The sequence below is a fragment of the Embiotoca jacksoni genome, unplaced genomic scaffold, assembly GCF_022577435.1.
Source record: "Embiotoca jacksoni isolate LCO1_2020_lvr unplaced genomic scaffold, fEmbJac1.0.p SCAF_64, whole genome shotgun sequence".
NCBI lineage: Eukaryota > Metazoa > Chordata > Actinopteri > Embiotocidae > Embiotoca > Embiotoca jacksoni.
Genome location: NW_027185419.1, coordinates 943,191 through 966,528, shown reverse-complemented (window position 1 = coordinate 966,528; position 23,338 = coordinate 943,191). Strand labels below are relative to the sequence as shown.

General features: G+C 40.2%; 1 protein-coding gene across 2 annotated transcripts; it reads right to left on the bottom strand.

Annotated features, from left to right (window-relative positions):
* Positions 1–415: 415 nt before the first annotated feature.
* LOC138213860 (CD82 antigen-like) lies at positions 416–23,139 on the bottom strand. Of its 2 annotated transcripts, none has more exons than XM_069175174.1 (9): positions 22,967–23,139; positions 11,913–11,987; positions 9,982–10,054; positions 6,398–6,519; positions 5,839–5,913; positions 2,991–3,089; positions 2,490–2,663; positions 2,297–2,380; positions 416–1,678 (listed from the first exon to the last, which is right to left on the bottom strand). In XM_069175174.1, exons 2-9 carry the CDS (start codon positions 11,973–11,975, stop codon positions 1,601–1,603), a joined length of 768 nt encoding a protein of 255 aa, XP_069031275.1. In that variant the 5' UTR covers positions 11,976–11,987; positions 22,967–23,139; the 3' UTR covers positions 416–1,600. The 2 variants fall into 2 exon arrangements, with proteins under 2 accessions (XP_069031275.1, XP_069031276.1); XM_069175175.1 differs by lacking the exon at positions 22,967–23,139 and adding an exon at positions 22,599–22,620.
* Positions 23,140–23,338: the final 199 nt, after the last annotated feature.

The following is a 23,338-nucleotide window of genomic DNA, read 5'->3' as shown; positions in this document are numbered from 1 at the left end:
AAAGCTGGATTTTATTGTGTTTACGTGGCACAACAAATTCAGTTAGTAAGATATCGGTGAAACAGGGGGGAAAAAAAAGAACAGTAAACTAGCTTTGTCTTATTTGCTTGTTTGCTAAATGATCATTTTTATTGAATACTTTATAAGTGGTTTTGAAAATCAGATATACATTTTAATTCAGTTTTGACCAAATGTGTTTTTGACTTCATGAGCTACAAATCTGGGCTTCAAGCTGGCTCAACCACAAAAAACAATGTGTGATGTCATACCTCGCCAAGTCCATCAGCGTGAGCAAAAACCGAAACAATTGAGCTCAAAGATGCTAAAACGCTCATCGAAAAACAAAAACGTTTGTACTGGAATTTTCTTAAAGGTTGAAATGTTCGAAGCAGTAATTGATGAGACGCACACAAACTACTGTAATCAGTTTATTGGCCAAATGAAACAGAATGAATGTTGTGAGTACACGCGTACGTACGACTCCAGCTAGCTGCAACACCAGAAGTCCATCTAGTTCTAAACAGATGAACCCTTCTTCTCTAAGACACCATTATGGGGTTAATGGAATGGTTTTCATACAGACTGTATATAAAAAGAAAACAGGACGCTATAAAAACCACATCTTGGCTCAAAGTTAAAATTGTACAGAAATGAGTTTTTCCCAAGATGCAACTCCCCAAAATATATTTATTTTTCTTGCTCCAAAATACTCTGTCGCGTAAATTTTTTACCTTTTCACACAATCCAACAATGTTAAAAAGAAACAACTCACTCCTCAAACTCTTCTGGGTTAAACTGGGTTGTATGCTTAAAGCTGAAAAAAAAAAAAAAAAGTCTTATATTTGCTTGTCAAAAGACAATTGTAAACTGGGAGCGATACTTTTAGAAAACAAGTATCTCTTTAGTACCTCATTATTTCTTATTATTTCCAGAATGATGAACAGAAATTAAGAAAACATAAAAAAAAAAATACGACATTTAATAATTCAAGGAGAGACCAGCTGCTTAAAGAAAACACTGGCAATAATATTTTTTGGATTCACACAAATAATCACTAAAATTATATACAAAGTACTTTAAGACATTTCACAATTACTTGAAACACTGGTGTATAAAAATCAAAAAATCAAACATTATCCACCAGGTGGACTTTCCAGTTTCCAGATCTGTTGTCTTGCAGAATCTCCCAAACTTAGCTTTGCTTTATGTCTTTATAGACAAATAGGATTTATTTTCAGATTTTAAAGGGAAAATAAAAGCATGCAGTGGTAATTTGACGTTATGGATACCAGCGATAATGAGAGCTCACCCGTCATTTTGTTTTGTACCAACACATTTCTCCGCGAGATTCCTTTTAAATTCAATTCGTTTTCAGCATTGCTGTCTGATCCGAAGTTCAAAAGTAAAAAAGTTTCTAAAGTGCTCAAAGGAAACTGGGTCGAGAAAGAAAGAATAAAAAAGCTTCAGAGGAAACAAAAATACAAAGATAAAAAAATGCACATTAATTTTTTTGAACACAATTTCACCAAATATAGGCTGGAAAAAAACGCTTTAACTTTCTGTGTTTCTTCAATTCAACAACATTAACCTCCTGTGAGCTTCAGTACTTTGGCACTTTGGTGTAATCCTCCGTGTGGATGTTCCTGCACAGGCAGATGGACAGGATCATCCCCAGGAGCTGCCGAACACGCACAAAAAAAACACAACTGATCAATTATTTTATATCCTTAAAAACATCTTTTTAAAATGACACTGATGCTAAATGTGGTGTTCCTCAGGGAAGTGTTCTCGGTCCTGTTCTCTTGTCGTCATACATGCTGGGCAACGTCGTCAATCACCAAATTGTTTGCAAGTTTGCAGACGACACACCTTTATATCCTCCTTCTTTAAGTCTTTACTAATCCGCTGCTATACACCGGCTACCTTTATTACTAATCATTTATTTCAACATCCTTTTACTTATCTTTACATAACCTGCACTTTCCAATATCAACTCGTGCTTTTCATTTTGCGTTCGATGTCAGATCTTCTACGGCCTCTCTTTTAAGACATTTCGAACGTTTGCTTTTCTTTCTTTCTTTTTTTTTTAATTACATCAAATTGCAGCGTCGTCTTCTACGATTCAAAAAGTTTGTGCCACCAACTGTTTATCTCAATGAACCAACTCTTTGTATAACGATAGTGGACTGAGACCGGCGTTAATTTGGGTTTTCATTTGCAGGTTCTCTTAAAATTTTAAATCTTTGGACGGACGCCCACCGCGTGACGTGTTTACGAGCGTTGATTGCTGCCGTACCTCAATCAGAGCCACTCCGAGGCAGATTCCCAGGACGACCCAGATGTTGGAGAGGAGCCAGCTCTCCACGCTAGCAGAACATCCCTGATTAAACAAAAAAAAACACACACAAGTAGATCAATCACAGAAAAAAGAACCCAGCCGAGAGACAGAAAGCAGGCGAGACGAGCTAGAAAAAACAAACGGCGATTACCACGTCGTATACGGGCCAGTCGGGCGTCTGAGCCTCGCAGAAGCCGCTGTCGGAGACGTTTTCGGCGCTGAGCGAGATGTTCTGGCAGGAGCAGGGAAACAGCAGCTGGGAGCTGTTGACGATGACCATGTTACCGCTCCAGTCCAGACGGCCGGTCCAGCCGCAACACTCCATCTGCAGACGGACGGAGATTCAGAGATTTAGTCGCTGGCAGCCGGAGAATGTTTGACAAGGAATGAACACGCCTTGACAAACCTTACGGGTTCGGTCCTGAAATATTGGACGTCTACAGCAACACAAACAATCGGCTTTTTTTGGCTTCAAAATGAGCAACTTTCACCGGCTAAAGGAACATTTAGTCTCGTTTCTAGTTGGGGAGTTTTGGCAGTTTTGTAGTACTGAAGAAGATTTTGATGGATGGGTTTTGTATTTGTGCTGATAAGATAAAGACAGTGTGCATTTTGACCCAATAAGAGGAGCTTTAAAGGAGCTCCAACCCACCTTCCTCTGGGTGAAGTCCCAGGCCTGCTCCGTGGTCGAGTTGTTCCCGGGGTAGTTGTCCAGCACCTTGGAGACGATCTTGGACGTCTCTTCATTTAACTGAAACACAGCAGGTTTTTTGGGGGGTTGATGAAAACACGTGTTGTGATGCACGTAGCGACTCAACAAGGTGAATGAAATATTTCAGGGACTAACGATTAAATAAAGATTTATATTCGTTTGAGTGTCATAATTTAATCTAATTTATCTGATCTTATTTTAGTATAGATAGATACACGGCTAAAACGTCGCTGAGAAAAAGTCTTCTAAGATGTTGTTGAGGAAAACCGGACTAAAATTTGGCTAAAATGTCGTCAACGAAAACTCGGCTATAATGACGTTAACAAAAACTCGGCTAAAATGTCGTAAACTGAAACTCGGCTAAAATGTCGATAACGAAAACTCCGCTATAATGTCGTTAATAAAAACTCAACTAAAATGTCACATTTTTCTTGATTAAAATGGACAAAAATAAAACGACAAACATTTGACGAAAATCTAAAACATTTTCATAAGAAAATGAAAGTAAATCTACATCTGGGGCCAAAATAAACAAAAGGTTTCAGATCCATGTTTACCTCACATTCCTGAATAATCACGAGACACGAGTGCATAAAGTTTGGGAGGCAGATCCATGAAATCTTTTTGGTTTATTCAGGAGCATCAAGTCGACTCCATCAGAAGCCAAAAACAACACCTGGATAGGCTGAATTGATCCAAACCACGGCAGACCAGATGCTGGATATCTTTCCCTCCAAGAGGCTTTAGACCTGAGTGTTGAACCGAAGTTTGGCAGAAAGCACAGTGGCTGCAAAGAGCTTCCAACAAATGTTCACATCCAATAAACAGAGATCTGTTACTCAGAAGTACCGGCTTCCTCTTCGTAGCATTTTTCTTTTCAACCGAGATACTTCACGCAAAGACGTGCAGCTGAATCAGCAAGGACACGTGAACTCAAACTCTCGGTTGTCCAAGTCTGAGACGGTCGAAACACTCGAAGCGCTGTCTGTTTTTTTTCTTTCTTTTTACCGACCAAATCAGGATTTGCAGCAACGACTTACACGAATGGCAAGAAACAGGCAGCCTTTGAAAGGAATCGGTTTTCTGCATTTAATGGTTGTAAATGTGACCTGATCAGAACAAAAATGAGATTCATTTTTTCTTCAAATTTTAACACCAATATTTTGACTTTTTCATGCATTTTTACTGGAAAAAAAACAAACTGCTTGCAACTTTGCTTTGGACCCCGATCAGTGCGGCCTTACTTAACATTTATTTGTTGTTGTTGTTGTTGTTGTGAAGCACTTTGTTTGGGGAAAAGTTCTGTATTAAATAAACTTTCATCAAACCTTTTTTGACAACAACAACAACCGCAAACAGGTTTTCCCAGTAGTTTCAGAGTTTTGGGCCGTTCTTCGTCTCCGAGTTCATTCCTCAGCATCTTATTAAGGTTCAGGCATGAAAAACTACAATTTTAAACTGAAAGTTCAAGATTTGATCTTAATCAATGTATTTAAACTAGAAAAACTTGTGAGAAAAGTTTTTTTCAACTTGAATATAATTTTGATTCAATTCTGAAAATATTTTGTATAAAAAAAAAATTTAGTTTCAATTTTCATTTTCTTGTGAATTTTGAAATTGTAGCACTTATTTTTTCAGCTGTAGATTTTATGCTTTTAGATCCAGATCTTATTTCTTTACAGTTTCAGATCTTTTTTTCACTTTCAAATCTGTTTTTGACCTTCAGATCGCAGCAAAACAAGACTTTTGGCCGATCTGGTTTCCAAGTGTTTTAGCCAAACGGATAGTTTTCAACTTTTGTTTCTTGGCTGCATGGAAAGGTAAACGTTAAAGGAACATATGAACTCAAATTAGGGTCAATAAGATTTGTATTCGTAAAAAAAAATGGCATCTTTTAAAATATGTGAAATATGATATTATTTAGAACAGAATTTGAGAAAAATGAAATCTTTTGTGTGCATAAAAGAGGTCGTCGATTATTTCAAATTGGAGCAAAAACAAAAGTGTTTATATTTTTGTTGGATGTAATTTTAGTTTTTATTTCCAAAAATATTAACAAAATGACAAAGGAAATATTTTTACAGCAGAAAACAGAATATTTAATTAAGCAGTGTAAGTGTTTTTATTGTTTTATTTAAGCCTTCTTAAATTATTATAACTTATTACTTGAATTTAGCATTTTAGTCGCTCCGACTGTTTTTATGGGTTTTAAATTGTGTTAAATTCTTTTCACCCTCATCCTGAGATTCGTATATTTTTTAACTGAACCATGAAAAATTATTGTTTCAATGGAAGAGTATCCCGTTTCATACATATCTGACATTTTATAAAACAGAGATGGAAAATTGGGGGAGAATTAAGTGTGCGCTGACGGTATACGTTTATTGACAAACTTAGAGAGGTTTAACTTTTCGAAATAAACTTTAAAAAAAACCACAACATTCACCAACTGAAAAAAATAAAACATACAGTGAAAAGTATTCTTTAAAAAAGAAGCTGCTTCAGTCAGTTTTCTGCAAATTGTTTTTTGTTTTTAAAAAAGCTCGGCCTGAACACCAGAGGGCGCCGCAACACAAAACGCCTTCATGTTCCTCTTCAGTTTGTTGGTATTAAACTCACCTCATCAGACATCGAGCTCTCAGTTAAAGTGCTATTCAGCAAGTGTTGTGATGCATTGTGGGTCTGAACACCAACCAATCACAAGATGACGGTTTATTGTACGAATAATTCAGAATAAAATCACGTCCTGTCAACGTTTGACTTCTGGGTAAGAAAAGGAGAAACTCACCATGTCCTTCTGGAAGTAGATCAGGGCGCCAGCCACGATCTGAGCGATGAGGATCAGCAGGAGGCAGGTGAAGTACTGAGGAAGAGGAGGCGGAGGGAGGAAGGAGTAAGACACAAACTCAAAAACACCTGCAGATCCAGATGTGGCTGCAGCCGTGACTGTTAAATCTGTTAAGATATTTTAAACCCTCTGCAGGTTTTTCACTTTTGTTTGTTGACTCAAACCAAAAGACATCAAACGCGGCCGCACAGCTTGTTGATGATGGAAAATGTTGTAAATCCAAAGCCAGTTTTATTTTCTGTTTATAATATCTCATGGTAGAACACATATTCAAACCACGCCAGGCATTGCATCATTTAAGTGGAATTTAAATATTTATTTTATACAGTATTCAGTGGTTTCCAATGCATTGTTAAAACATGGAAACCTCTCGTAGCAGCAAATTCAACAAATCCAGATCTTTTCAAACCTTGTTGGTCCGTCGCTGATCTGATCTGGACTTTAAAAAGTCGCCTGAAAAACCTTCATCGTCACGTGTAACACGCAGACCGTCACTCACCAGGCCGAGCAGACAGCGGATCTCGTAAATGGCCCCCAAGCAGCCGAGGAAGCCCATGAGCATGGAGAAAGCTCCGACGCCGATCAGGATGTAGCAGGCTGCCTTCACGGCCGTGGAGTTACCTGAGGAGACGCAGCGAAGAGCCGAAGGTTAGAAACAACACGGCAGCGATTACTGTCGGTGTGCAGAGTACATGTTACCGTCCCAAACCATAAAACTGTTTATAAAAGAGTTCGTAGCTTCAGGTCTGTAAAATGGTTCTGATCCAGAAGTGTCTTCAGCTGCAATACCAGCGAGTGCCACTAGAGGTCGGCTCCAAAAAGCCTCCGGCTCCATAGACTCCCATTCAACTTCTCTCATCAAATCCAAAGTGAATAAAATGTGTCCATCAGTTATCTCGGTGTTGTTAGCTAAAGTCACTCCTTCTTATTAGTTTTCTGGAGGTCCATCTGAAAATAATCCCTCATTCATTAGAAAAGAAGATTCAAGAAGACCTGTTTTTGGGGGCGTGTCTGTTTGATTGACAGGCCTGTGGTGCAGTCAGGTTACAGCTATCGGTGGGCGGGACGTTGTATCGTCAGGTTTCCAATCAGATCAATCAGATCCACTGCTGGCTCCTCCCCCAGCTCGTCCAAATATGGTCACTTCCTGCTTCAAACCGCTCTGAACTATCAAGATGGTGACGGACAGAATCTGAACTGGAGGATTCGTAACGTTCGTAACATCCCGTCCAAAAGTCTCGAGAGCACCAGTGACATAAACAGAAATCTACTTTTTAACATATTAAGTGTTAATTATGTGCTAAAGTCTACGTTTGGCTCGCTGCTGTGATTTCATCTCAACTTTAATCCCTTTAAAATGTTTTTTTTAGTCTGAAAAAACAAACGAGAGAATCTGAACCATCAGTTTTATGTTTTACTGTCACAGTCCGGTGAAACACAGAAATGTACACAGAGCAGGAAATGAAAACTGGTTTTACACATGTAGACGTGTGCAGTAACAAGCAGCTGAAACACCAGCTGGTGAATCATAACAGACGATGTTCATTGTGTGTAAACTTCAGACTCAGATTTATTTTTAGTTTCCAAATGTCCGGATTTGTCAGGTCTGTTTAAAACCACAGCGCCCCCTGCTGGGTGGACGCCGCCGTCTACGGCTCGTTAACGTGAAATAAAGTTGCTCTTCGACCAAAACTAAAAGTCCATGTCACTCAAATTCAGTTGTCAGAATAATTAACAGCTTATAAGCTACTAATGTGGTAAAAATAGAAGTTTGTGAGACTTGCTGTTGTTTCGTAATCAATAAAAGTATCTTTCAAAACTGCCTTTTGTTTTTATTACTACAGAGTATATAATGTCCTGCTTTTTACAAGAGATTAATTAAGTAATTTATGTCCACAAATGTATTAGTACAAGTGTTCAGTGAGTTTAAACGAGTTATTAGGCATTAAATAAAATCAGGTCCCAGACAGCGAACGTGAGAGGAGGAAGGTTAAAGGTGAGTTTTATCTGAGAGGGACGACATCAGACCACTAAAAGCAAAAAGATAAAAACCCCGAGGTCTTGTTTTTGCTCTCGTTGTGACTCGACGCTCTCTTTGTGAAAAAGCCCCGATGGCAGCAGTGTGATTTCATCTCTCGCATGTTTGCACCAGGCAGCTCATTGATTCGGTCGTCCACATCATCAGCCCGGTTCAGAGAAAAAAAAAACGTTCCACCGAGCATCAATACGTCTCATTTATGTCGCGGACACAAAGCTAAACTGTCCCGCTGCGCTTCGACCCGCCGCCGTGCGGTCTGGCGTCGCATGACCGCATCCTCCCGTCCGAGCCCGATGAAGTCCACTGGAAGCCACGCTGTCCGTCCTCGGGCCGGGCCGGGCCGCCGACGCATCGCGGCGCTCGGCGAGTGTGAGTGTGTGTGTGTGTGTGTGTGTGTGTGTGTGTGTGATGAGTAAGGCGGTGAGCGCACTGGGCTGATGTGATGCATGCTGATGCCGGACGGAGCAGAAAGAGCCCAGTGTCTGACGGGAGGACACCTGCCGGGCGGACAAACGTCCTCAGTGACGCTCTCGCTGCTCCGTTACAACTCGCTCAGTGTCCGTCTCTATAAGTCTGCAGTCGAGCCTTCTGCAGACGTCTTCTGAGCCTTTTCTGTCTCGCGGACACTTCGTCCTTTCTTACCCTCGCCGGGATCAACTGCGTCTACGAGGCCTCTTCCAGTTAAACTCGTGACCTTTAAAGAGCCTTTTTTTTTTAACGCCTGAATGAACTTCACGACGAGCTCGGTCCGACGCTTAGCCTCCAAACAGACCTTTTAGTCTCATTTTTGGTATTATGATTTTTATACCCAACCTAAGATGTCTAAAAAGAAATCACCTCTCAGTTTTGATCAAATAGTTGGTGTGACTGTAGAACCTATAAACTTTTAGACCTTTTATAGAATTATGAAACACATAAAACCAGAAAGCAAACTTTAAAAACAGATTCAGCTTTTTGTTATAAAGCTGATTAAACACAGTTAAGTTATCTTTTAGCAGGACTACTTTATTTGATGCTACTTTTTCCTCCACTAGGATTAACTATAATGCTACTTTCTTAGTTATTTGCGTTTAAAAAAGTAAATAAGGCGACGGAGCATCAAAATTTAGTTTTCATACTTCAGAAACAGAGAAGTAATGGCTAAATTAGCTTTCACTAAAGCTAACCAGACTGATTACGAGTGTTTTTTTAACCACAAGATGTCAAAAAAGTCTGATTGTACTCAACAAAAGTGTTTTACTTGTGTTTGTAGGTCAGTAAATGGACAAACTCCGTCCTGCTGGGGATGAGTCATCATATTCAAACAGTCATTAAAATTTTTTTATCTAATAGCATATACGAATATCGTTCTTCCCTATTTTCCCTGTTTTTACCACCAGCTAGCTGTAATGTGTTACTCCCATCAGAAGGTGGCGGTAATGCAGATAAATGGCAGTTAATAATCCAATAATAGTTGAATAGTTCTCAGCGATTAAAGGGTGTTTCCACTTGAAATGCCCATCCTTAATCTCCACTTGACTTTTGCCAACAACCCTGACTCATCTACAAGTTTATCATATTTCAACACGTCAAACGAAAGAGTAATAAAATCTTGGAGAGGTGCCACCTGTTTCTTCTTCTTCTGAGAACATACATACATACATATACTTGGGGGGAAAAAGGAGGTTTTTATCCCATCTTCAATGAAAGCAACACACGCACAGAAAACTGACTTCATCCCACTCACAGCTGCATTTTTAAAAAAAAACAAATATAATTCAGTCCCCTCCAGGATTTTGCTGAGTTTTGTCGTGATGATTGTGTCAAATAATGTTTGATTTGGGGGCGGATCTTCTCCAAAAACTTGGTGAAATCGTGGGAATTTGAAAAATATCACAGGTCAAGGTTTTTCAAAACACTACCCGATGAAGGAATAAATATGGAATCACTTCTTTTGATACTTAATCACGCTGCACATCACAGAAATATTCTAGTTCTAATCTTGAATTTATTTCATTTATTCAACTGAAAGGAAAAACGACATTAAAGGCGATCGGCGAACTCACTCAGGACGACGATGAAGCTCTGATTGTCCAGGAGGAGCCACAGTCCAAAGCCCATGATGACGCCCCCCAACAGCTGGAGGATCAGCAAACAAGACAAATCAGAAAAGAAACGTGGGCTTTAAAACATAATACGATTGCTCAGAGATGTGGCAGCTGCTAAAACACCACTGAAATTTCAAGATTTTTTTAATACCAAAATAACGAATTGATCATATAAATGTAATTAAATACAAACTAATTTATTTGAGAAAAAAAAAAAAAACCTGCAGAAATCTCATAAAAAGCTGCGGCATCGTTTTTAATAACATGGCTCAACAAAGAATTTTCTAATTTTGACTTGAAAGCCTGGAAAAGATGGAACCAGGACGACGTATGTTTATTTATTTATTTTCCAGTAATTTATGATTCGTGTTGTCGACATTAACGGTCTGAAGATTTGACCGACACACAGTTACACACACAACATAATAAAATAATGTGTTCGATTTGAGGCACAATCACAGAGGTTGTAAGAAGCTCTTAACCTCAGATTATAGATTTTTCATTTTCGCAGACGGAGAGAGAGGAAAACGAGAAAGTGAGTATCGCCGTGGTAACTAGGCCACAAACACTTCATCTGCACTGTAATTAAGACTCACAGAGACAAGAACCAGAACATGAATGAACAGTTGAAATCGTCTTCTGCCAAGCTGTCGGCCGACTGCAGCAGCAAAAGCAATTACAGGGAGAAAAAATTTAAAAAAATAATTTGTGGTAGTTTCGGAGAATTAAAACGCATCAGTGAAGCTCCAATTTCCAATAATAATAACAGAGAGATGAAGAGAATGTGTTCTAGAAGTAAGAAAACCTCATTCAGAAAAATGTTTTATATGTTTTGATAGGAAAACTACTTCCTCGTTGCTTTTTTCGAGATTTCTTTTTTTAGCTGCCTCGATAAACAGCATATATAATAATCCCTGGACATTTTGGGGGTTAATACCATGTGGACATAACAGCAGAGGTAATATCAGTTGTAATTCCGACTGAGAAAGACCTTTTTTTTTTTTTTTTTTTCCTGAAAGCTCTGATTCAGACGACGTAAAAACTACGGAAGTTTAAAGACAGCTAAAGTCTGTCGTTAAAGCTGATAAACATTGAGATGTTAAAGGTATAAAGCTGTAACGAAGAAGCACACATTCAAGTGATAGATGTATAAAGATGTCCGACATGACAGCCCACCACAAGTAGCGCCAAAAATGTCTTGAATACCCCCTGGTGGCTGGTTGCAGTATAGGCGCAGGTTTAAGTGCTGCTGGAACGACGCTACGACACTTTTTCTTTCCAAGTGACAAAACAAAATGTTCGCAGTTGTGTTGATACACTCCCATTTACACTGTTGATACAAACACTTCCTGTATGCACTTCAAATTAAAAGCCCTCTAACATTCTGGCAGACAGAAACTCTTCATTTTCTAACCGGGCTTTTATTCTGAAACATTTACAGGAACGTGTTGCGACTGAAATCCGACAATAACAGTTTAAATGAGTGATCCAGAGCAACTGTTGAAAACAACAGGATTATATTGTTTACTTTGAGTGAAAGCGATATTGATTCACTCATCTAAAGTGTTCCTGTCTGATATTAGTCAAAACACCTTCCTTTGAATGTTTCACAATAAAAGCCTCTTTCAGAAATAAAGCATTTCTCTCTTGCCAAAATGCTCAAGGGGCTTTTAATTTGAAGTGGCTACAGGAAGTGGTTGTATCAACAGTCTAATATTGTAACCTTAACAGGGCAAACAGGAGCGGATCAAAAGAAAATTGCGAACACTTTATTTCCTCACTTGGAGAGAAAAAAGGGGGCGGAGCTTCATGCCGATGCTCCGGTAGCTATACACTGATGGTTACGCCAAAAAAAGATCAAGAATCACCAGTGAAGGTAAAATACTCACAAAGAAGATGAGGTTGAAGAGGAACAGGAAGTACTTGCTCGCGGTCAGGCAGCCTTTCCCCATGATGCTTTATATCTGCAAACAGGAAGGAGACACACGAGGAAGTTAAATAAACGAGCGGCCCAGCGGACGTTCAGGTTGGAAAACAGTTGCAGTTATCTTTTTTTCACGGCTTTTGGTTTAATTGTAACAGATCTGCTCGGAGGGAAACGAAGTTGATGTGAACAAGTGGCGACAGATGCTGGAAGAACCCTCAGACCTCCGTCGCTAAGCTGATGATCACCATCAGGAACGGCGGGGGGGGGGGGGGGATCTCCAGGATTACACCCGCAAAACCAGTACGGCCGCAATCTGTGAGCTGGAGGACGGGGGGGACAAACTCCTGCTGTCTTCAAACCACCATCTCCAACAGTCAGACGATTTCTCGCGTCCAACATCACGCATTTATCCGATATCCGTCACCGATATCTCCGGCTTCACAAGCAAACCAGGATTTTCTGCATCTTGTCGAAACAACATGCCGTTTTTCAAAGATCTGAGATGTTCATGTAGTTTTGAAGATTATCTGCAGATTGTAAGATATTTATTTTAGACGTAGAAAAGCCACATTTACTGTTTAAAATTACATAATTGTGGAAAGATCTCAGGTCTCTACAGAAAATAAAAGGATTATATGATATTAAAACAGTCATGGCATCAGATTATAAATTTTGCATTACGTATATTTTCATTTTTATTGTCACTTTATCTGATTATGTTGTCGGAAATGGCTGTGCTTTGCTGCGAGTGTCTTGCTTTCATAAGCAAGTGATAAATAAACAATGTTAACACATTGCAGGAATATACTCTGTTATATTGAATTCAAATGTTCATACATTTTATGGTCAGAGGTGTTAAAAAGAAATAAAGTTGACCTTAATATCTCTAAACATCCTTATAATGGTTTTATATTCATGCTTTTTTTAATATGTATTTGAGTTATATTCTTATTTTGTCAAAAACTATTGTTTTATTTTATTAATTCATGGACCCTGTTCGGTACGTGTTTTGGTGTTTATTCCCCTATTTATTTGTTTTTAATCAATCACTACCAGATAAAGAACCTCGTATCGATCAGGCATTTTGTATGCTCTTTAAAATATTTTGAAATTTTCAAACAATACAGGAACTTTTTCCAACTCAGCCAAGCAGAAAAACTTTCCGTGCATATTTTTGAGCATTTCCACACAAAACAAAAAATCATCCAAAAAAAGTTGGATGGAAACGCACCTGATGGGGAAAATCATTTTAAAAGATAATCTATGTGGATCCCTTTCACAGTTTTGTTTTTGTACTTCCTGTTTTAGGATACGAATGGATATGAAATTACTTATGCTCGTATTTTGTTACATACTACGTTGAAGTACGCATTTGGACATTTCTCTTTCTCTTTTTTTAAAAAGCTACAAAATTTGCCCCCAAAAATATACACAAGTGAAACAACCCAACCAGCTATTTTTCTTAGTTTATATCACAAATAATTATCTTAAGAATATGAATTATTAAAATCGATAAACAACTGATTAAAAATGTGGTCTCTCTTTATATCTTCAGTTCATGGCGTGTTTATTTATAATCACAAGAAGTGAAAATAGGAATTTAACACACTTTAAAAAAAAAAATGATTCCCAGACATCTCAGCTCCATCTTCTTTTGATTTAAATCGTCTCTTTGAAAACGGAACTGACTGGATGACTCTACCCACAAATAACTAATAACTCCTGTGTGATGGCTTACAGTATGTTTATGGAAAGTCCAAATCGGCCTCAATGCACAACTCCTCCTCCTCCTCCTTCTCCTCCTCCTTCTCCTCCTTCTCCTCCTCCTCTTCCTCCTCTTCCTCCTCACATTAATGGCCCTGACTATGAAAATCTGGGTGAAATATGGGAGTTCAGCTCGATGTTCCCTCCTGGCAGTGAAGCCCCGTAGCCGACCCACTTTTCCCATGACTGTAAAATGGGTTACTGTTACTCGGCGGCCTGTGCCAGTTTTTGTAGGGGGGGCGGGGGGGGGGCACCTGCAGGGATGGCACAGGGAGGAGAAATGTGCAATGGGAAAGACATTTTTGGCAAGCCGGCGCAAGCAAAGCCAGATGGGAGGTATTATGAGCTTTAACGAAGACCAGGTCGAAGTTTTACAAAGACGTGTTTCTGCAAAGACTCTAAAAACGTCCCGTTTTGCAAAGACGTTGGGGGACGAATTTTGCCGTGACACTTCCAGGAAACACTCTGGAATAACATCTATCATGTTTTAAATACACATAATTCGTATTTATAAGACATTTTCTTTTCAAGATCACCCGACTGGTCCCTTAAATGACACAACGGTGCCTTCAAGGCTTCACTGTGGCTCTAAATTCTGCGACTGAAGCTCGTAAAACATGACAAAGCATTTATGTACTTGTGGTTGACGCAAAAAAATAAAAGACGGTCCCTGAAACAAAGGCCTTTTTAAATTTAGAAGTGCCACGGAGCCACTCTGTGCTGCAGCTGCTGGACGAAAAGCAGAAGAAGAAGAAGAAGAAGTCCTTGTTGGGAATTTACTCTACATGAGATTTAAATGTAATTATTAGCCAGAAGTTGGTGAAAAAAAATTCTGAAAATAAAACCAGAAACCAGAAGATGCTATTCAAAGCAGCTGCTGTTTACACACACACACACACACACACACACACACACACACACACACACACACACAAACAAACTGATGTCTTTGCAAAAACTGTGCAACCAGAACCGACAGAAACACGCGATCTCCCCGTTTGTTCCCAGAGTTCCTACGTCGTCTGCAGCTCGTTACGAAGGCAGTAAACATCATGAAATGTGATTTAAAACCATCTTGGAAGCGCTGCAGGTCGAGCTGAAGTCCCGGCAGTTTTAGTTATTTAGTCCGTCTGTTAGAGTCAAGAGTTATTTTATTAGTAACTTCTAACCAGTTGTAGTTCGGTTGGTACAGTTATGGCACTTCGTCAGTTATTTGGTAATTTAGGTAAAGCTGCAGTAAGTTATAGTCAGAGTTAGTTTGTTCGTAATTTAAGCGAGTCAGCTATAGCTAGTTGTAGATGCTTTGTGAATCATAGTTATAGTCAGAACAGTAAAATGTATTGTTAGTTATTGCAACAGTTAGTGTGTTTGTTAGTCGTTTAGTTACGAAGTAAGTTATAGTAAATTAATAAAGTAACTACCTAACCTAACCTAACCTAGTCCGAGTTAGTTTGGTAGTTATTTAGCCAATCAGTTAGTTATAGTCAGAGTTGTTGTTAGTTATAAGTAGCTAAAAGTAAGTAATAGTTTCTTAGTTATGGCGAGTTAGCCTTTGTTTATTCAGGAATGTTTGTCTGAAATCGGGGTCTTGTCTGGGATGCATCCTGATCACAAACTAAACCTTCTCAACGGGCTCTTTTAGTTGTTAAGGAGCTGCTTATTCTCTCTCTCCATGTACTCCTTCACTCGGTGCAGGAGCTCGCTGACCTCAGGTTCGCTTTAAAACCATCCACCTGTTTGTGTACTGTAGTTACATATTAGCGAGCTAAACTGTTATTGTAAGAAAGCTGCTGAAGGTGGAGTGAGACGAGTCCAAAGGAAACCCAGATGGATTACTATCAGCCCAGCAGAGAGGACATGCTACATGTGGCTGAGTGGAAACGAGGGCATCTTAAACGGGACCAAAGTGTTGCTCTGATGACACCAAACACGAGAGTAAATTACCACTTTGACGACAAGCTGCAGGAAGTTGGAGGCCGGGCCGCCGACCGGGCCGAGACGAGCCCATAACAACCACCCGGAGTGCTTCACCCTGTCGTTTCACCGTGTACGCTGACAGATCCGTCACATAACTACTGTTTAGGAGGAATTTATGGCACGACTTCGACAGAGCTGCACAGAGACGAGGAGAGAAGTCGCTTATATGAACAGAAACAACGAATATCAGTCTTCATATAACTGTCCGATGGGTTTTAAAAATTCCTTCCCGAGTTCGGTCACGAGATTCTTCGGCACAGCGTTGATGCCGACGTGCGTCAGAATCGTGTTAGCGTTTCAGTCGATGACCAGGGACGACTTTCTAGATGATCAAAAGATAGAATTCAAACGTTGTCGCTGAGTGGCGACTAGCAGTGATGTCACCCGTCGGTTTGTGAACGTTATGAAGCCTCCAGTTCACATCTTTGCTAGTTTGGAGCAGGAAGTGACCATATTTGGACAAGCTGGGGGAGGAGCCAGCGGTGGATCAGACTGATCTGATTGGAAACCTGACGATACTATGTCCCGCCCACCGATAGCTGTAACCTGACTGCACCACAGGCCTGTCAATCAAACAGACACGCCCCCAAAAACAGGTCTTCTTGAATCTTCTTTTCTAATGAATGAGGGATTATTTTCAGATGGACCTCCAGAAAACTAATAAGAAGGAGTGACTTTAGCTAACAACACCGAGAGAACTGATGGACACATTTTATTCACTTTGGATTTGATGAGAGAAGTTGAATGGGAGTCTATGGAGCCGGAGGCTTTTTGGAGCCGACCTCTAGTGGCACTCGCTGGTATTGCAGCTGAAGACACTTCTTTAAAGGAGGAAACACCTCAAACTGAACTCAAAAGACGGAGATCCAAAATCTGTACACAGAATTCAAAGTAAGGGCGTTTTCGTTTTTCCAAGTTCAAATAAAAGGATATACTTGGATTTACATTCGTTTGATTGAGTTATTACTGTTGGTTTAGCCACACCAGAAACACAATCCACAAACTGGGGATATAAAAAAAAGAAAGTCTTCTTCGGTTTCATTCTGAGCTGTAACTCATAAATAAGTGTGCTGGTTCCTCCTTGATTTTATTACTCCTCCTCCTCCTCCTCCTTCTGAAGCCTCTGGTTGTACCAGGCACAACAACACAGCTGAGCGTCGCTGAATGACGCAACGACACTCAGTGAAAATGATAAGAGCAGGTTTCTGTTTTGAGCTCACGGATCAGTTTGTATTTAAAGAGTCTGACATGACGGCGATGTGGAAACAGGTCCAAACTTTCATTTTAATTCCAGCTCCTTATACAGAGAAATAAGATTTGAATAGAGCGTCACAGTCACCAAATGAAAACGGAAACTCAAAAACTCAGTATTTACTTTCTAGAGCCTCGAATCTGATGACTGAGCGTTTTTTAATGACAAAGTCCCGGCAGTTCTTCAGAAAGGACATTTTAGAGTCTCCAAGTGGAAACCAAAAGACGGCCAGTTTTGTCTTTGAGATTCTTCCAAACTGTGAAAAGCGCTTCCTCACACTGAAGCTGAAAACAACAGTTTGTCTTTGCTGGCAGTTGTTGGTTTTTTTTCCTCTGACAGCGTCCATCATTCAGTGTTTGGCAGCAGAACTTCAACTCCACGTTGCTTTTTTTCTTCTTCTTTTCTCTCCATCAGAAACGAGCACGACGACGACAACAACAACAACAACAATCAGCTCTGTTGTTTCACTCCTCCCTCGCTGTTCTTTCCATAAACAGCTCGAAAATCTATTTGTAGCCGGAAATTTAAATCTCATATTAGGACGACGAGGGGACGAACAAAGACGCCATTTGTTTTATCGTTTAAAGCCTCATGTCAACCGAACGCCGTCGTCCTGAAGAGACACTTCAACTTCTGGGGAAGTTTACAGTTTTACTTTCTTGGCAAAAGTGAGATGGAAATATCGATACTATCTTCAACTGAACATTTTTTATAAGTAAAGTATTTCTGATAACGACGCGTTAAGTGTCCTGAGATGACTTAAATTGGTATTTGCTGCTATTTAAATAAAATTGAATTGAAATCATTAGCCTTAGAAGGCTAGTTGCTCACCAAAGAATGCTAATGGATAACCTGAACATGGTGGCGACTGGCCTCCGACTACCAGCCTCCGACTACCAGCCTCCGACTACCAGCCTCCGACTACCAGCCTCCGACTACTAGCCTCCGACTACTAGCCTCCGACTACCAGCCTCCGACTACTAGCCTCCGACTACTAGCCTAGAATTGCTAGTGACTACACGAGGGGATGCAAGACTAAACTTACAGCTGGTTCTCGTCCTCTTCCCACCTGACTTCAACCCCACCAACACTTCTTTCACTAACCCCCCCCCGCCCCCCACCTCCTCAGGGTCCCACCGAAACAATGGCAGCTTTCAGACACAATTTTCCCCTCGACAACAAAAGGGGGGAAACTCGACACACGGCGTTCAGCTCAGTTCTGACATTTCCTCACCACAATAATAAAAACCAGCCGTTGAGGACGCCCTCTTCTCACCGTGACACCTTGTTTTTCAGAGACACTCGACACCTGCCGACGTAAAGCCGATCCCGGGAGTCAGGAGCAGCTCCACCCCAAAAAACACCACCCGCTGCTAAATCAACGCCATTTTCTCAATTTGACAAATAAATCTTTCTGTGAAACGTTGGAAAATAGTTTAATTTCATTTTCTTGGTTTTTGTGACTCAGTTTCTGATCATAAAAAGCAACAAATTCTCCAATCTGAGAGGCTGGAAGCTGAAAATTCATGTCATTTTTTGCTTAAAACGTGATTTAAACTACTAATTTGTTATCAAAATAATAGCATTTTATAACAATGAATTCATCAATTAATCATGTAATTGTTTCAGTCCTCAGTCTAGATATTGATGACACAGATGTTGTACTTAACCTCAGCAATATTTTGAGGTACTTTTCTCGTGTATTTCTATTTGCTGCTTCTAGTTTTCACGGCATTTATTTGACACCTTAAATTACTTTATTTTCTAAAAACTAAGAATCATTTATGTAATAAGGCCGATGCTCTTACAAAAGAACAGTAAAATAATCAAATGTTTCAGAAATACATTTTTCACTTTTCGTTGAAGTCCACCAGTTTTGATTTATCCTTTGATTAATTGATCCATTGATTTATATTTTGATCAAAATAATTTTAAAATACCATGAAATTTCTTGTTTTTGTCCCACGGTTTAAAACCAAAACAGCTTCCTGTGAAGTGAAACAATGACTTTGCACAACTCATTGTCCACCAGAACAAAAAGAGGTGCCGCCCCAACCTGTCGCCCCCGGTTACTGAATCCCACCCTCCATCTTTAATCCGCCGTCAGGTAAAAAAAACAGTCCGGGCCTCCCAGAACAACTTGATTCCCATTCAGCCTGAAGAGGAGTGGGTTTCCATGGCGACGCTGCAGCGGTGGAGGTGTGGTGTGGGAAAACCGAGCCGCTCGGATATCTTGCTTGTTTAGACTCGGACGCTGTAAACAGAGGAAAAAAAAAAAAGAAGAAGAGGGATCTCTGCTTTGTTTCCGTTGTTCCTCCGACATTCAAATGCATCGCTGAGGTTTCCCAGAATTCACCTGTTCATGCCGTTTTCTGCCGAGTCATGACGACTCTGCTGCTGTTCACAGTTCAGTTGGTGAAACCAGTGTTTTACTCACAAACATATGTACATAAAGTAACTGGTTCTGTTTATGGTCCGGACTTTCGATTTAGACTTGTTCTGTTTCTTTAAATAATCAGAGGCCGAGTCCATGATGTTGAGATCAGGACTCTGGTTTTGGACTTGGCTCCACACCTGTTGGTGGACTTGGCTCCACACCTGGTGGTGGACTTGGTTCCACACCTGGTGGTGGACTTGGCTCCACACTTGGTGGTGGACTTGGTTCCACACCTGGTGGTGGACTTGGTTCCACACCTGGTGGTGGACTTGGCTCCACACCTGGTGGTGGACTTGGTTCCACACCTGGTGGTGGACTTGGTTCCGGACAGTTAGAAAAAAAATATCGCAAACTTATCTTAAAAAATTGAAAAAATCAGCAAGTTCATCAGATTTTATATTTTAAATTTGCCAGAAATAAAGAAAAGCAGCGACCTGTCTCGTTCGTCAGTTGAGGAACAGAAAAATGTGATTGAGTGTTTCAAACCTAGATCCAGCCCATAATTACCCTCCGGGCTAAATTCCAGCAAATAGGGCGAACCGGTTGTGGGCGTCGGCTTCGAACTCGGCTCGACAGCGAAGGCGTCCAGAATGCAGCCCAACCGGTCGAGAGCTCCTGTGTGAGGGTCGTCCAGACGTTTACCGGCGTCTCGGGTCCGACCCTCCGGTACTCGGCTACCGGGCGTAAGGAAACGTAATTAAGGTCACGGATGGAGTGCAGCTCAACTGATTTACAGCCTCGCGTCGAGGAAACGATGTGAGGCTGAAATATCGGCCGAGCATCGACGCTCAACGCTGACCCGCATTTATCATCCATAGTGCAGAACCGGTAAACTCGTAAACACCGACGACGTCGATGTTAAAAGGACGTTATGTAAGTTGGACTAAACAGTTTTGACATTTCAGACGTGGGTCAGCTCTGGATTCAGTTTAGACCCCCGATTGATTGATCGACTCATCCGTCAGGAAAAGAAATATGGTCAGCTCTTTATTTCAAGCTCCACCGACCGGAGGATCTGCAGCTTTTTTGTTTTTGTTTATTCTCACTAACTCTGAATAAAACGAGACATTTATGAAACTGTTTTTCTATGTTTTCTAACTTGTTATAAAGACAGAAGCAGAGCTGCATTAATAAAAATTTGAAATTCAATTAGGTCATTTTTGAATAAAAACAGATCATAAAAATGCTGAAAAAAAAGACCCCAAAAGTTCTGAAGGAAACTTTTATTTTCTCCTGAGTTTGACCTTTCAAAATGATTACAAAACTACCTGATCGCAAATATTTGAGCTGGCTGACATAATTAATTTTTTTACAACATAATTCAGAGAAACCCCAAAACTCAAATATTGCCACAGAAGCCAGGAGGAAAAAACTCCTTTAACCTCCAACAGAAGGAAAAACTCTCTTTTAACAGAAGAAACCTCCAACAGAAGGAAAAACTCTCTTTTAACAGAAGAAACCTCCAACAAACGGAAAAACTCTCTTTTAACAGAAGAAACCTCCAACAGAAGGAAAAACTCTCTTTTAACATGAAGAATCCTCCAACAGAAGGAAAAACTCTCTTTTAACAGAAGAAACCTCCAACAGAAGGAAAAGCTCTCTTTTAACATGAAGAAACCTCCAACAGATGGAAAAACTCTCTTTTAACAGAAGAAACCTCCAACAGAAGGAAAAACTCTCTTTTAACAGAAGAAACCTCCAACAGAAGGAAAAACTCTCTTTTAACATGAAGAAACCTCCAACAGACGATAAAACTCTCTTTTAACAGAAGAAACCTCCAACAGAAGGAAAAACTCTCTTTTAACATGAAGAAACCTCCAACAGATGGAAAAACTCTCTTTTAACAGAATAAACCTCCAACAGAAGGAAAAACTCTCTTTTAACAGAAGAAACCTCCAACAGAAGGAAAAACTCTCTTTTAACAGGAAGGTACAGGAACACTGTCTCTCTGAAAATGACGACATCATCGAGTGTCGTGTTTACAAGTGACGCCAGAAATCCGATCTGAGCGTCCAGACTGAGCATCTGTAGAAATCTGACTGGAGTCACATTTCAAACTTCCTCCAGATGCACAAAAAAAAAAATAAAAAAAAAAAATCACAATTCATGTTTTGTTATTTTACCATCCAGACTTTCAAATAAATCCTCAGGATCCAATCTGGATACGACAACAGAGAAGAAATGTGTTCAAATCTAAATTAAACTAAAACAAAGCAAATGTTACAAAATTTTAGCCAACGGAAAAAAAGTTTGGAAATAACAACAATAAACACAAAAAAACAAACCATGTGACGAAGTTTAAAATGTTATAAACACAGAAAACAAGTAAAACATTGACCAAAACAGAAAGTCAATAAAATCTTGTGAAACACAACAAAACAACGAGGTGACGAACCGAAGCTCGCTGGAATCAACAGGTGATATTCAATAATTCAACCAAAACACATCTCAGTGAGAATCTACCGACACCAGCATCACGGGTTTAGTTTCAAAGCCAAAACGCCGGCAAATAAACATCTCATCTCGATCATAAGGTGTCTTATCAAACTATATTAAACAAATATGTGAAATTAGAAATTTAGAACAGAAGAAAATACAACTGGAGATCTGAACAAAATAAATAAATTGCAATCCAAACTGAAACTTCTTTTGTAGTGTGTCAGCTGCAAGACAATATTTATAAAAAAATAAATTAAAAAAAATCAGATTTCAACCCTGTTGGATCAGCCTGGCTCGTTAAAGGACACCTCCTCACTAATTACCTCGATTGCTTCTGAATTGTTTTGTACAAGTGTGGACAAGAAACGCGACAACCAGGATATCCAAAACTGTAGACATTTACAATTTAACTTTTAGTAGATTTAATTGTGCATTCAACACCCATTTACGTCACTGCGTTTAATGGTAAATGTGCCTTTTTTGTGTGTGTCTTACTTAAGTCATTAAATAGTTTGAAAAAAAAAAAAAAAAAAAAAGCAGAAATGTATTTGTCTAAAAGTAGTTTCACACTCCTGAAGCTTTAAATAGGTTGAGCAGGAAACAAATACTGACTATGACAAAGCTGAGACAAAGTCCAGCAGTTTTTAAATCAAATTTGCCTCCAGTTTCTGTTCGAACCAAAGTCCATTCAGTAAACCAGCTGTTTTAACCAGATCTCTGATAATTGTTCAATAACGTTTACAGCAGGTGAAGTTATCAGTTATTCACGTTTTTATTACCTTATATTTCGCTTCTGGGAGTTTTTTGAATCTATAAAACACGACTGAGGTGTCAGTTCTTCAGTTTTCAGCTCAGTTGTAACAGCAACGTGTATGTTCAGTAACAAGTGGTCCGATAAATAAATCCTCCACACAGGCGCCACATCAGCGGCTCCTTCACGTCAACTGCGGCCAAAAAAAACGTGCAGAAACGCGGCCGATTTCACAAAAGACGACGAACCCGGAGTCTGATCAGAGATCAATCTGAACCCGATCACCCGGCAAGCCGCGCACGCCTCGTGCTCACAAAACCCAGAGTTAGAGAACCAGCTTCGGTTCAGAGGCATTGATTTTCCCCTCAGCGCGAGCTGCGGGTTTTTTTTACTCACGTGTTGTTCTGCGTTCAAACTGCGGAGAAATAGTGCGGGGGTTCCCGTGCGGGGCTCCTGTGCTGCTCGGTGAGCTCTGCTGCTGCTGCGCGGACTGACTGACCTCCTCGACGGGGACAACAAAGCGGCAGCAGCGGGGCAGCAGACTGAAGGGGAAGGACCGAGCGGCGGCGGGGAATCCTCCGGTCCCCACCGTGTGGCGGAGCGGGGAATGAACCGCCTCGGTTAACCCCTCCATCCCCGCTGCGCTGTTTACACACAGACGGAGGAGGAGGAGGAGGAGGAGGATTAATGAATTAATTTGTCGTCATCGTTTATACTTAATGCTTTATTTATATTTGGGGTTTTGTATTAAGACTACTTTTATATTCG

Coding starts and splice junctions, on each gene's coding strand:
- LOC138213860 (XM_069175174.1), bottom strand. CDS start 11,975: ATGGGGAAAGGCTGCCTGACCGCGAGCAAGTACTTCCTGTTCCTCTTC. Junction 6,520..9,981: donor GAGCTTCATCGTCGTCCTGA/GTGAGTTCGCCG, acceptor GCGTCTCCTCAG/GTAACTCCACGGCCGTGAAG. Junction 3,090..5,838: donor TCTACTTCCAGAAGGACATG/GTGAGTTTCTCC, acceptor GCTGTGTTTCAG/TTAAATGAAGAGACGTCCAA.